Source organism: Chiloscyllium plagiosum, chromosome 23, assembly GCF_004010195.1.
Source record: "Chiloscyllium plagiosum isolate BGI_BamShark_2017 chromosome 23, ASM401019v2, whole genome shotgun sequence".
NCBI classification, from domain to species: domain Eukaryota; kingdom Metazoa; phylum Chordata; class Chondrichthyes; order Orectolobiformes; family Hemiscylliidae; genus Chiloscyllium; species Chiloscyllium plagiosum.
In genome coordinates this window covers 4,756,545-4,771,304 of record NC_057732.1, presented here as the reverse complement: position 1 = coordinate 4,771,304, position 14,760 = coordinate 4,756,545, and the positions used below count along the sequence as shown (strand labels likewise).

The window sequence follows — 14,760 nt, the reverse complement described above, 5'->3', positions numbered from 1 at the left end:
GCCCACGGCCCCCGTTCCCCCCCGTTCCCCCCCAGTCCCTCAGCCCTCCCCCGGGCCCGCTGTGAGGCGGACCCCGGCCTCTCACCAGTTTCCGAGCCGGGAAGATGTCGTACATGATGCGGCAGTACTCCATGGCCGACTCCACCGCGCAGGTCCACAGGGACTTGGAGATGGGGGCGAGCGGGATGATGCCCGGGGCCCGGTTCTTGGTGAACATGTCGAACTCCACCGTCTGCCGGCACGACTCGGCCATGTACGGGCAGTGGTCCACCACGAACACCGTCTTGTGCGCCTCGGAGAACAGCTTCATCCTGGCCGAGATGGCGGGCGGGCGGGCGGCGCCGTCAAACCCGCAAACCTACAGAATCAGCCGACCGCGCGGCACGGCCTGTGAAACATTAAAATGATAACGGGCAGGCGGGCTGACAGCTTCCCCCGGGGTCACCAACCCACATCCCAGCGGCACCCGCATCACGTGAGGAGCTGGGGGGGCCCGGCAGCTCGCATGCGCGCCGACTCCTGCACGACCGCCATACCCCGCATGCGCAGTCTTGCCCAATCCATTAAAGTGAGGACACCATTGCCAGAGGGCAAAAGAGGTGCAGCAAATGCAATGCAATCGCTACAATGGGGGAGACATGTAGCAAGTGCAGTGCAACACTGCAATAGGGAAAACAGATTGCTGCAATGCAATCACTATAATGGAGAAAACGTAGCAAGTGAGGTGATGCGATGTTGCATCAAGTGAAATGGGGAAGTCTACTGGAGATCCTATGGCATCACATGACCATATGTTAACGAATAAGTGTGAACAAAGAAAATTTACAGCTCAGGAACAGGCCCTTCGGCCCCCCCAAGCCTGAGCTGATCCAAATCCACTGTCTGAACCCAATTCCTAAGCATCTGTTTCCCATTCTCCCCACCTACTCATGCATCTGTCCAGACGCACCTTAAATGAATCTACCGTGCTTGCCTCTACTACTTCTGCTGGCAACCCGTTCCAGGCACCTGCCACCCTGCGTAAAGTACTTCCTGAGTGTATCCCCCTTAAACTTTTCACCTCTCACCTTGAACACGTGACCTCTCGCTATTGAATCCCTCACCCTGGGAAAAAGCTTACCTCTATCCACTGTCTATACCCTTCATGATTTTGTAGACCTCAATCAGGTACCCCCCTCAATCTCCTTTTTTTTCTAATGAAAACAATCCTAACCTACTCAACCGCTCTTCAGAGCTAGCACCTTTCATACCAGGCAACATCCTCAATTACTTCTCTGCACCCTCTCCAAAGCTTCCTTTTGGTAATGTGGCGACCAGTATTGTAAATGCGGCCCAACTCATGCTTTCTTTTTGCTGAATATGTATTTTCTCATTCCCATTCTGTATCAGAATTTAAACTACTCAACCGCTCTTCAGTGCTAGCACCTTTCATACCAGGCAACATCCTCAATTACTTCTCTGCACCCTCTCCAAAGCTTCCTTTTGGTAATGTGGCGACCAGTATTGTAAATGCGGCCCAACCAATGTCTTGTACATTTTTAACATGACCTGCCAGCTCTTATGCTCAATACCCCATCCAATGAAGGCAAGCATACCGTATGCCTTCTTGGCCACTCTATCTACCTGTGCAGCCATCTTCAGGGTACAATGGGCCTGAACTCCCAGATCCCTCTGCTCATCAACTTTTCCCAAGGCTCTTCCATTTACAATATAGTTGACTCTAGGATTAGACTTCCCAAAATGCAGCGTCTCACATTTGCCTGGATTGGACTCCATTTGCCATTTGTCCACCACACTCTCCAGTCTATCTATATTCTCCTGTATTCTTTGACAGCCCCCTATGCATTCTGCTACTCCAATTTTTGTGTCACGTGTAAACTTACTGATCATACCAACAGTGCTCTCTTCTAGACCATTTACGTATATCAAACAACAGTGGCCCCAGCACTGATCCCTGTGGAACACCACTGGTCACCTTTCTCCATTTCAACTACTACTCTGTCCCCTGTTGCTCAACCAGTTCTTTGTCCACCTAGCTAGAACACCCTGCACACCTTATGACTTCACTTTCTCCATTAGTTTACCATGGGGAACCTTATCAAACACCTTACTAAAGTCCATGTATATGACATCTACATCCCTTCCTTCATCTATCAACTTGGTCACTTCTTCAAAGAACTCCATTAAGTTGGTAAGGCACGATCTCCCCCGCATAAAACTATGTTGCCTATCACTGATAAGCCTATTCTTTTCCAAATTTAAATAGATTTTATCCCTCAGTATCTTCTCCATCAACTTTCCCACCACTGATGTCAGGCTCACTGGTCTGTAGTTACCTGGAATATCCCTACTACCCTTCTTGTACAGGGGAACAACATGAGCAGCCCTCCAGTCCTCCGCCACTTCGCCTATGTTTAAGGATGCCCCAGCTATTTCCTCTCTTGCCTCCCTCAGCAACCTGGGATAGATCCCATCCGGTCCTTTAGCCTACCCAACACATCCTCCTTCCTTCTGTCAATGTGATCCAGAGTAAACAAACTTCTATCTCTAATCTCAACATTCATCATGTTCCTCTCCTCAGTGAACACTGATGCAAAGTAATCATTGAGAATCGCACCATTTTCTCAGGTTCGACACAACCTTCCTTCCTTATCCCTTAGTGGGCCAACCGTTTCTCTAGTTACCATCTTACTTCTTATATAAGAATAAAAGGCCTTGGAATTCTCATTAATTCTGCTTGTTAAAGTTATTTCATGACCCCTTTTAGCCCGCTTGGTTCCTCATTTAAGATTGGTCCTATTCTACTGAAATTCCGCCAAGGCCCGTTCTGTTCTTAGCTGCCAGGACCTTTTCCTCTTGACTAGTCGCATGATATCTCCTGTCATCAATGGTTCATGAATCTTGCCTTTCTTATCTCTTGTTTTCAAAGGGACATGCCTATCCTGCACTATCTTCAACCTACCTTTGAAAGCCTCCCACATATCAAACATGAACTTTCCTTCAAATAGTTGCTCCCAATCCACATTTCCCAGCTCCTGCTGAATTTTGGTATAATTGGCCTTAGCCCAGTTCAGTACTCTTCTTAGGACCACTCTCATCTTTGTATACGAATATTCTAAAAACGTAGAGAATTGTGGTCACTATTCTCAAAGAAATCCTCCACTGCAACTTGTACCACCTGACCTGGTTCATTCCCCAACACCAGGTCCAATATGGCCCGTTCCCTCGTCGGACTATTGACATACTGCTCCAGAAAACTTTCCTGGACGCTCCTTACAAATTCTGCCCCATCCAGACCTCTGACTTTAAGTGTAACCCAGTCAATGTTGGGAAAATTAAAATCTCCCATCACCACCACCCTGTTGCCTCTACATCTTTCCACAATCTGTTTACCTATTTGTTCTTCTACCTCAGGCTCACTGTTGAGAGGCCTGTAATACAGCCCCAACAATGTAACTGCATCCTTCTTATTTCTCAGCTCTACGCAAAATGCCTCACTGCTCAAGCCCCCCATAGTGTCCTCCTTTAGCACAGCCGTGATATCTCCCTTCTGTTACAATTGCTCTTTTCCCCTTTTCCAACAGAAAAAAAATATTGTTATCAACTTCTCCTCAGTTCCAATGAAGACTCATACTGGGCTCAAAACACTAACTCTATTTCTCTCTATGCAGATGCCAGACCTGAAGTTCTCTAAAACTTTGTTTTTGTTTCAGATCTCCAGCATCTGCAATAATTTTACTTTTGTTTAATTCTTAATTCATTGCCACCTCTCTTTCACAAATGTCAAACTTGAAAAAGTTATGCTCTTCTATACGACAAGGTGTTGTCTTTTTCATGTGGTTCACTATTATGAAGATGTAGGAGTACTCTACCTTTAAAAGAGTTGAAGGACTTAGAGAAGCAAAGTACTCAGAGTACTGGAAAACTTAAAATGTAACATTTGGTCAAATAGCTAATTAGCTGGGTTGCCTGGATACAAAAACAAATTTGAATTTGGCCAATCAGTTTAAATTATGTACAAGATACCAAACTCCAATCAAATTTGAATTTGGTATTTTGACAATATTAAAACCAATTAAACGATCGGATGCTTTGAGGTATAAAACCAAAAAACATTGAACAGTTGAGGGAGAACTGCCATTCCAACAACCTATACAGACTGCCTGCAGAATAGCTTTATTAGAGGTATTTTTATCCATCAATGACCTGTGAACCATAATCCCCAGGAAGAAAAGAAGACAGAGGAAGATACAAAGAGAAGATTCAACAGCTGGCTTGTTTTGAAATTGGAGTTTTTTTGTTAAATCTTAATGGGAGTTTTATTGGGCCAGTACTGTATAAGGGGAAGTAAAAGATAGGTTCAAGAAAAGAGTTGTAAATAGTCGTTAGCTATTTTTTAAAGTCTGACGGAGAATAATTAAAGTTGTTAATTTTTACTTTAAATAGTGACTTTTGGGATATTTCTTGGCTCCTCGAATTTTCACAGATTACCACATTCCTCTCTCTTCTTTTCAAGTGTTAAGGAACACAAGTTCCAACCATATATGAGGACCAACATTTCTCTGGACTCTTCCTCCCCGGCCCTTTCCTCTGACTCAATTTCTTCTTCTAATCACCTTTCATTGTGTATTCACTATACTCTCAGCTGCTGTCTGCTGAACAATCTGTGCTTAGCAAAGAACTCAGCTTTATCCTTTTTTTTGGTTTTCTTGTTCATTGATAAAACCCAGTGTGAGTTTATTACATCCTAGACAGTGTTCATAGTCAGGTAATAACCATCACAGAGATTAAATTCCTCATTATTTCATATTTATGATAATTTGTGTGCTGCTGAGACTTGTTTCCCAGTGCAATATTCCCACCAAAATTATGCAAGTTATACCAAGTGGAATGCATCCACTGCAATAGGGAAGTTGACATTGCAACAACCTCTGCAATGGGGGAAAGCACTTTGCATAATGCAACAAATGAAATGCTTGATCTGTATAGTAGTAACAGGATAGGTCAGAGTTAGCATGGATTTATGAAAGGAAAATCATGCTTGACTAATCTTCTGGAATTTTTTGAGGATGTAACTCTGAAGATGGATGAGGGAGATCCAGTAGATGTAGTGTATCTGGACTTTCAGAAAGCATTTAATAAAGTCCCACATAGGAGGTTAGTGAGCAAAATTAGGGCACATGGTATTGGGGGCAAAGTACTAACTTGGGTGAAAGTTGGTTGGCCGATAGGAATAAAAGAGTAGTGATAAACGGCTCCATTTCGGAAAGGCAGGCAGTGACCAGTGGGGTACCGCAAGGATCAGTGCTGGGACCGCAGCTTTTTACAATATATGTTAATGATATAGAAGATGCTATTAGTAATACCATTAGCAAATTTGTTGATGATACTAAGCTGGGTGGCAGGGTGAAATGTGAGGAGGATGTTAGGAGATTACAGGGTGACCTGGACAGGTTAGGTGAGTGGTCAGATGCATGGCAGATGCAGTTTAATGTGGATAAATGTATGGTTATCCACTTTGGTGGCAAGAACAGGAAGGCAGATTACTACCTAAATGAAATCAATTTAGGTAAAGGGGCAGTACAAAGAGATCTGGGTGTTCTTGTACACAAGTCAATGAAGGTAAGCATGCAGGTACAGCAGATAGTGAAGAAGGCACCGAACCTGAGGACACAGCTTAAAAATACGGGGTAGATCATTTAGGACAGAGATGAGGAGAAACTTGTTCACCCAGAGAGTGGTGGCTGTGTGGAATGCTCTGCCCCAGAGGGCAGTGGAGGCCCAGTCTCTGGATTCATTTAAGAAAGAGTTGGATAGAGCTCTCAAGGATAGTGGAATCAAGGCTTATGGAGATAAGGCAGGAACAGGATACTGATTAGGAATGATCAGCCATGATTATATTGAATGGTGGTGCAGGCTCAAAGAGCAGAATGGCCTACTCCTGCACCAATTGTCTATTGTCTATTGATGCAACTTGTGCCAAAGAAAATGCCAGCTTTGCAACTGAGGGAAGCAATGAACTTTTGTTGAATCACCCCAGCTGTCACCTCTGCATCGAATTAGGAAGTCCCAATTGAATCATTTTGTAAAATAATAAGTAAGGGCATAGACTTTATTTCCCCAGTTCTGGCCTCATCCAGATTCCTCAGTTTCCTTCACTGTGCTACTGTCAGCCTAACTTCAGCTGCTGAAGATCAAGTCTGGGGTGTTCACCTCCCTGAAAATCCCAGCTCTCTCCTCCTTCACCATGCTACTTCAAGCCTCTTTCATTATCAATGGTTTTAGCCACCTGTTTGAATATCTTTTGACACAACTGCAAAGGTTTGTACAATAACGCCACTGTGTAATGTTTTGAAATGCCCTACAATGCTAAAAGGCACTACATAATTTTGATTGTTCAAACAAGGCATTTTCCAGTGATTGTGAGGTCAGTAAGACTTTCACCAATTTTATTAAATGCACCATGGCTTGGTATGGCAACTGCTCTGCCCAGGACCTAAGAAACCACAGAGAGTTGTGAACATAGCCCAACCACCAGGCAGATAGGCAGGATGCTGGAAGAACACTGTGGGAAGCTAGAGAAGCGATTGCTGGGCCCCTTGCTGAGATATTTGTATTACTGACGAGGTGCCAGAAGACTGAAGGTTGGCTAACCTGGTGTCACTGTTGAAGAAAGGTGGTAAGGAAAAGCCAAGGAACTATAGATCAGTGAGCAAGTTGTTGGAGGGAATCCTGAGGGACAGGAGTTACATGTATTTGGTAAGGCAAGGACTGATTATGGATAGTCAACATGGCTTTGTGCGTGGGAAATCATGTTTCACGAACTTGATTGAGTTTTTTGAAGAAGTGACAGAGGATTGATGAAGGCAGAGTGGTGGACGTGATTTTTATGGACTTCAGGAAGGTGTTCGACAAGGTTCCCCATGGGAGACTGGTTAACAAGACTAGATTTCATGGAATACAGGGAGAAGTAGCCATTTGGATAGAGAACTGGCTTGATGGTAGAAAACAAAGGGTGATTAGATTTTTAGATTAGATTACATTACAGTGTGGAAACAGGCCCTTCGGCCCAACAAATCCACACCGACCCGCCAAAGCGCAACCCACCCATACCCCTATTTACTGCTTACCTAACACTACGGGCAATTTAGCATGGCCAATTCACCTGGCCTGCACATCTTTGGACTGTGGGAGGAAACCGGAGCACCCGGAGGAAACCCACGCAGACACGGGGAGAACATGCAAACTCCACACAGTCAGTCGCCTGAGGCAGGAATTGAACCCGGGTCTCAGGCGCTGTGAGGCAGCAGTGCTAACCACTGTGCCACCGTGCCACCCACTGGTGGTGGTGGAGGATTGTTTTTCAGACTGAAGGCCTGTGACCAATGGAGTGCCACAAGGATCGGTGCTGGGTCCTCTACTTTTTGTCATTTATATAAATGATTTGGATGTGAACATATGAGGTATAGTTATTAAGTTTGCAGATGACATCAAAATTGGAAGTGTAGTGGACAGCAAAGAAGATTACCTCCGAGTACAACAGGATCTCGACCAGATGGGCCAATGGGCCAAAGAGTGGCAGGTGGAGTTTAATTTAGATAAATGCGAGGTGCTGCATTTCGGGAAAGCAAATCAGAACAAGATGTATACACTTAATGGTAAGGTCCTGGGGAGTGTTGCTGAACAAAGAGACCTTGGAGTGCAGGTTCATAGTTCCTTGAAAGTAGAGTCTCAGGTAAGTTGGATAGTGAAGAAGTCATTTGGTATGCTTTGCTTTATTGGTCAGAGCATTGAGTATAGGAGTTGGGAGGTCATGTTGTGGCTGTAGATGACATTGGTTAGGCTACTTTTGGAATAGTGCATGCAATTCTGGTCCACTTCCTATCGGAAAGATGTTGTGAAACTTGGAAGGGTTCAGAAAAGATATAGGAAGGGTTTAGAGGGATATGGGCCAAGTGCTGGCAAATGGGATTAGATTAGATTAGAATATCTGGTCATCATCGACGAGTTGTTTCCGTGTTGTACTTCTCTATGACTCTAAGTAATTTGACAAAGTTGAAGTTAAATGTGAGAAGCAAGTTGAGAGCAGAGAACTGGAGAAACCTTTATTTGCACAGGAGGTTATGAGAAGGTGGCACTCTCAAAGATAGCAGTGTGGCTGTAGGATCAGGAAGAGAAGTAGTTAATATTACAATAGAGTAGTTCAGGGCTAAAGCGATTAATTGCATTTAAATATTTTTTAGAGATAATTTTGATCAGGAGTATTTCCCTGATGACTTCTTTCGCTGAGTTCAAGTTAGTCAATTCCACAAATGCAAGTTGGTGGCTCCGTCAAGATAGACAGCAATCAGGCTCCTGGGCCCATCTGCTCTGGGCAGTTGCTTCCTCCCTGCTTTCCTTACCCTGTCTTCTTTCTTTTTCATTTTCTTCGTCTCCTTCCTGTCGGTGTTGGCAGAGGGGACGACATCACGGAGAGCAGCGACCATAGTAGAACTCTTGGTGAGGTGGAGGCCTGACTTGGTGGCTGTGATGGGCCTGGACTGGGGACTCCAGGCCTCAGTGAGGTGGTGGCTTCAGTGGAGCCAGGGGCTCCTGGTTGCAGTAGGACCGAAGCAGGGATTCCAGGTTATCAACGGTGGCAGCGGGAAGAGTGCGGGTCCAGCATTGTCGGCCTTTCGGGGTCGGTCCAGTGACAAAGGGATGGCGCCTGAAGAGTAGCGACTCCAATGTTGGTGAGTCCAGTGCAGGCAGCAGAACAGATATCTTGGTCAGCTGACTCAGGGCTCGAGATTCATGGTGAAGGCGGCAGAGCGAAGATGGACTTTCTTTCAGTTTTGTCTTCTTTTTGTTCTTGAGGTATTTGAATGGCACTGGATTGTGGCGACATTTGAAGCTTTTCACTGTATTTTACTGTGTTGTTCACGGTAGATTAAAGTGACAATAAATCACCATCAAATGCCTAGTCTTGAGTCTGTAGGTTTGACGTGACCATCCCACAGGGGAAGAAACTGTCTAAGAATGTTATCTTCTTCTGAAAACCCTCTTTAATTTTAATAAGCCGTAGCTATGCTTTATACATCCAAAATGTTTTAAGGTTCTGGGATTTCTCTTTGCAGAAAATATATTCCACTCCCCCACCAGCACACCCCCATTAAGGAGTACACAGAGAGTGGATTCTGCTTAGCTGTGAAATAAGAACTTCAATGTGGGTGGCACAGTGACACAGTGGTTAGCACTACTGCCTCACATCGCCAGTGACCCGGGTTCAATTCCCGCCTCAGGCGACTGACTGTGTGGAGTTTGCACATTCTCCCCATGTCTGTGTGGGTTTCCTCCGGGTGCTCCGGTTTCCTCCCACAGTCACAAAGATGTGCAGATCAGGTGAATTGGCCATGCTAAATTGCCCACAGTGTTAGGTAAAGGATAAATGTAGGGGTATGGGTGGTTTGCGCTTCGGCGGGTCGGTCTGGACTTGTTGGGCCGAAGGGCCTGTTTCCACACTGTAAAGTAATCTCATCTAATTCCAATGAGACAGTTTACTAATTTTACAATTTAATTGACAAAAATTCACAGACAATTCTGTTTAAGTGAATAAGTATACAGCTATATTAAAAACTATCAAAAATGCCTTTCCAAATCTACTAAAATCCAGTTTGATGTTATTTAGAATGATTGAGGAGTATCTAAGAACGTCTAGAAATATCTAACCATATCAGAGCACAGAATATCCATCAACATTTCAAGTAAAGACTTACCTTAAAGCCCTGGTTGAATAGGGTGTCTTCTCCCAGAAAATATCTTTTGAGAAGTAGTATCTGAGGGAAATGGAAATGGAAAAATGTTGAAGTCTAAACTGAAAAGAAATCATACATTCCAATATTCCTTCTGTGGACTGGAAGTCCAGAATGTTGTTACTGATGGAAGGCAGTGTCTTCCAAACTGCAATAACCCTTTCTCAGAGTGGCTGTAAGGTACTAGAGATTCCTTCTTATTCTTAACTTCTCCCTCTCTGTGATATATTCCAAATTGTAACAAAGATAGGGTCCAATTAAGCCTTTGAGAGAGCTGTTATTCCAACCCACAAGTCTTCTGGATTTTACAGCCTTCTGTAACCAATTGACAGGCTTATAATTATAACTTTTCACAAGAGGACTTTTGATCCTGTGATAATTGACTATTGGCACACAATAGGGGGTGTCCATGTTAATGAAAAGGTTTCATTGTCCCATTGTCAAAGCTATCAAGATACCTGTGGGCATCTACAGCATCCCTAAATGCACAAGAGGTTTTGGTGAGTTGGCAGCATTGGTAAGTCACAATTTTTGTCTTTGGAGTTCCTGCAATGAAGATGTATTTTTTATCACCGGTGTCAATGACCTTAATGCAAATCAGTTCTTCAATGTTGTTGAAGCATTCATTTTCTCAAGCTGTCTGGAGTTTGGTCGACTTTCAGGTCAGGTGACTTCTGTGACCTTTGAAAACACAGTGCTTTGGCTCATACAAATGAAAGTGTGAGATATTAAATCAGTCAATGTAATTAAAGATTAATCATTAGTCTGTTACAATTTCATGATCAATATGATGCTTCTCCTGGCATGCAGTTCTGCACACAATCATCTAAGATCTAACATCTTGTCATTATCCGGTCTGGCTTATATGTTGCTCCAGACCCACAGCAATGGGGTTGACCCTTAGCTGCTCACTGAAATGGCCGAGCAAGCCCCTCAGTTTAAGGCCAGCTTGGGATGTGCAATAACTGCTGGTCTTGGCAACACCACACAAATCACAGTAAAGGATAAGTTATTGCATGTGGTAAGAATTTTACCACCCTTGTTGTTGAGTATTTTTGCTTATGATTCAGTACCTTTTGCAAAGAAGTTCCAAGCATGAAGGATAAAGAAAGAAGTTGCTTTATAGCCATATACGCCCAAGAAATTCCTCATCTTTCAGTAAAGCAGAACTCCAGTTAGAAAGCATAATTGACAGTGGAGTCATATTGTCAGTGACAGAACCAATGGGGCTCAGGATGAGTAACTTGCCCCAAGACAAATGGAGAACCAAGATTCTGTGTGGATCTCATTCAGTTACACAAGGGAGTTAAGACAGAAATCCATCCCATTGCATGTGTCAATGATAGTTTGGCAAAATTGGCAAAAAGCAAAGTTTTTACAAAACTGGAAGCCAATAGTGAGATCTCACAGATATTCTTAGACCAAGAATCAGGATTGCTGACCTCATTTACTGTATAATTTAAATGGTACTGCTTCAAACATCTACTATTTGGGATTTTCTCTGCGCCAGAGATTTTTTAAACAGCTATGTTTTCAATCCTGGAAGGGAATAATTTGCCACATGGACGATAGCCCAGTAATTGGTAAAACAAAGAAGGAGCATGCCCTCAGGCACTGCAGAACATGTACCTTATACTTAATGAGAAAAATCAATTCTGGAGAATGATTACATTTCTGCAAAAGGCATCACTGTGGATCCAAGGAACCATTGAATCCCTACAGTTTGGAAACAGGCCATTCAGCCCATCAAGTCTGCATCAACCCTCTGAGGACCATCCCAGCCAGATTCACCCCCTATCCCCCAGAGCTACTCCACCTAGCCTGCACATCCCTAGACACAATGGGCAGTTTATCATGGCCAATCCACCTAACCTGCATGACTTTGGACTGTGAGAGGAAAGTCACACAGACATGGGGAGAATGTGAAACTCCACACAGACAGTCACGCAAGGGTGGAATCAAACCCAGGTCCCTGGCACTGTGAGGCAACAGTACTGACCACTGAGCCACCATGCCATTCCTAAGGGAAGGCAAGAGCCATCAATGGACATCAGCGCTGAAGTGTATACATGATATACAATGTTTCTTGGGTTTGATGAATTAAGTGGGAACATTTATTCCCAATTTAATCAGTCTTTACTAAGCCCATGAGAGAGGTTTTGTGAAAAGGCCAACAATGATATTGGAGTCAGCAACAATTTTTGAAAACATTGAAGAAAAGTTACTTTCTACTGATGTTTTCCCCATTTACTATAGCAGCTTCAAATGCATCTTGCTCAGAACCAGGTGCATTTCTGATTTAAGTGCAAGCTGGCAGAACATTTAAATAAATCTATTTGCATAGATTTAGAGATGCCAGTGTTGGACTGGGGTGTACAAAGTTAAAAATCACACAACACCAGGTTATAGCCCAACAGGTTTATTTGGAAATACTAGCTTTCGGAGCGCTGCTCCTTCATCAGGTGGTTAGGAGCAGTGCTCCGAAAGCTAGTGCTTCCAAATAAACCTGTTGGACTATAACCCAATATTGTGTGATTTTTAACTACTTACATAGAACCATAGAAAATAGGAGCAGGAGTAGGCCTTTCAAGCCTGCTCCACCATTCAATATGGTCATGGTTGATCATCCACTGTTCCTGGTTTCTCCCTACACCCTTTAATCCCTTCATCCTGAAGAGCTATATTTAACAGTGGATAATACTGTTCTCTGTAGATCTATCTCTCACCAGCACACACTAGTCTATTGAAATATTAAATGAAAATATTAAATGTTTTGGCTTTAATTGCTTTCTATGGTAGAAAATTCCACAGGCTGTTCACTCTCTGGGTGAAGAAATTTCTCCTTATCTCAGTCCTAAATGGCCTAATAGTATCCTTATTCTGTGTCCTCTGGTTCTGTACTCCCTGGACATCAGGAACATCCTCTTTTGTCCTGTCCTATTAGAATTTTATGGGTTTTTATGAGATCCGTCTCTTCCCCCACAATTCTCCTAAACTTCAGTTTAACATCAAGGGCCTCTATGAAGACTGAACAGAGATGCACAACCCATAGAGAAGGAAGCGTTTGCAATTCCATGGTGATGTGAAAGATTCACAGACTATCACATGGGACTGAAATTCCAGGTTGTGACAAATGATAAGCCTTTGGTGATGTTTGCTCTGGTCACCGCATTATAGGAAGAATGTGGAAACTTTGGAAAGGGTTCAGAGGGGATTTGCTGGGATGTTGCCTGGTATGGAGGGAAAGTCTTATAAGGAAAGGTTGAGGAACTTCAGGCTGTTTTCATTAGAGAGAAGAAGGTTGAGAGGTGTCTTAATTGAGACATATCAGATAATCAGAGGGTTAGGTTGGGTGGACAGTGAGAGCGATGGTGATGGCTAGCATGAGAGGGCATTGCTTTAAATTAAGGGGTGATAACTATAGGACAGATGTCAGAGGTAGGTTCTTTACTCAGTGAGTAGTAGGGGCATGGAATGTACTGCCTGCAACCGTAGTAGGTTCGCCAACTTTATGGGCATTTAAATCGTCATTGGATAGGCATATGGATGAGAATGGAATAGTGTAGGATAGATGGGGTTCAGATTGGTTTCACAGGCTGGTGCAACATCAAGGGCCAAAGGACCTGTACTGCGCTGTAATGTTCTATGTTCTAATGTTCTATGTTATTGGGATCTAAAGAACACTCAAAAAATATTTTGCACATCCAAAGATCTGGGCTTAGACTGATACGGTCAATGTTGCAGGAAAAGTGGATACACTCGGAAGGCAAGTAGTGGATTCAACAGAAAAAGAAGATTGTATTCTGGCTGAAGCAGGAGGGTCCCATTGGACAGTAATATCCAACACTTTATCAGCATCTGAAGCAAACTCAGACAAATTCATGGAGCAGAAAAATCTGACATGGGATGTACAAAGAACAGATTGAAATATATTCCAGCAAATCAAGTGCTTCAAAAGTTACAATCAGCAGATACAGCACTTGATAATGGTGGAAGATGTATTGGTTTACAACCAGAGAACAGTTATACCACAGTTAATGTGAGGAGAAAAAGATGTTGTGAAACTTGAAAGGGTTCAGAAAAGATTTACAAGGATGTTGCCAGGGTTGGAGGGAGAGGCTGAACAGGCTGGAGCTATTTTCCCTGGAGTGTCAGAGGCTGAGGAGTGAACATTGTAGAGGTTTACAAAATTATGAGGGGCATGGATAGGGTAAATAGGCAAAGTATTTTCCTTGGGGTCGTGGAGTCCAGAACTAGAGGGCATAGGTTTAGGGTGAGAGGGGAAAGATATAAAAGAGACCTAAGGGGCAACATTTTCACGCAGAGGGTGGTACGTGTATGGAATGAGCTGCCAGAGGAAGTGGTGGAGGCTGGTACAATTGCAATGTTTAAGAGGCATTTGGATGGGTATATGAATAAGAAGGATTTGGAGGGATATGGGCCGGGTGCTGGCAGGTGGGACTAGATTGGGTTGGGATATCTGGTTGGCATGGACATATTGGACCGAAGGGTCGGTTTCCATGCTGTACATCTCTATGACTCTGTGACTCTAAGTGCAGAGCAAAAGCACAACCAATCAGAGTAGTTGCCAGGCATTTTGAAATTCACGCAAGTTTACAATTTGTCATGTCAAATGTGTGCCATACACAGCCAAATGCCTCAACAGCCAATGATCTCATCACAATTTCTCGAAAGGGCATGGGAAAGGCTAGCAATGGATTTGTTTAGGTTTAGAGAGGAGATTTATTTATTCCCAGTCAACTATTAGTCGAGATGAACTGAAGATGCAAGATTTCATTCAACCACAGAATACTCATTGATCAGACACTGAAAAAAATCTTTGTGATACGGAGTTTCCTGGAAGAATTGGTATCGGACAATGGACCTCAAATTGTAAATGATTTCAGGAAGACAAGCATCAGCCAAGTGACAAGTTCTCCACTCCATCCTCAGTCAAATGGAGAGATGG

General features: G+C 43.6%; 1 protein-coding gene across 2 annotated transcripts in view; it reads right to left on the bottom strand.

The window, feature by feature from the left end:
- The window catches only part of ints13 (integrator complex subunit 13), a 79,474-nt gene extending 78,986 nt beyond the window's left edge, over positions 1-488 (bottom strand). The window contains exon 1 of one of the 2 annotated variants that reach the window (XM_043713348.1): positions 86-488. In XM_043713348.1, coding sequence (XP_043569283.1) covers positions 86-310 — 225 coding nt within the window. In that variant the 5' untranslated portion in view covers positions 311-488. The remainder of the gene's footprint in view (positions 1-85) is intronic. The other variant, XM_043713349.1, reaches the window with a different exon arrangement.
- Between the last annotated feature and the right edge of the window lie 14,272 nt (positions 489-14,760).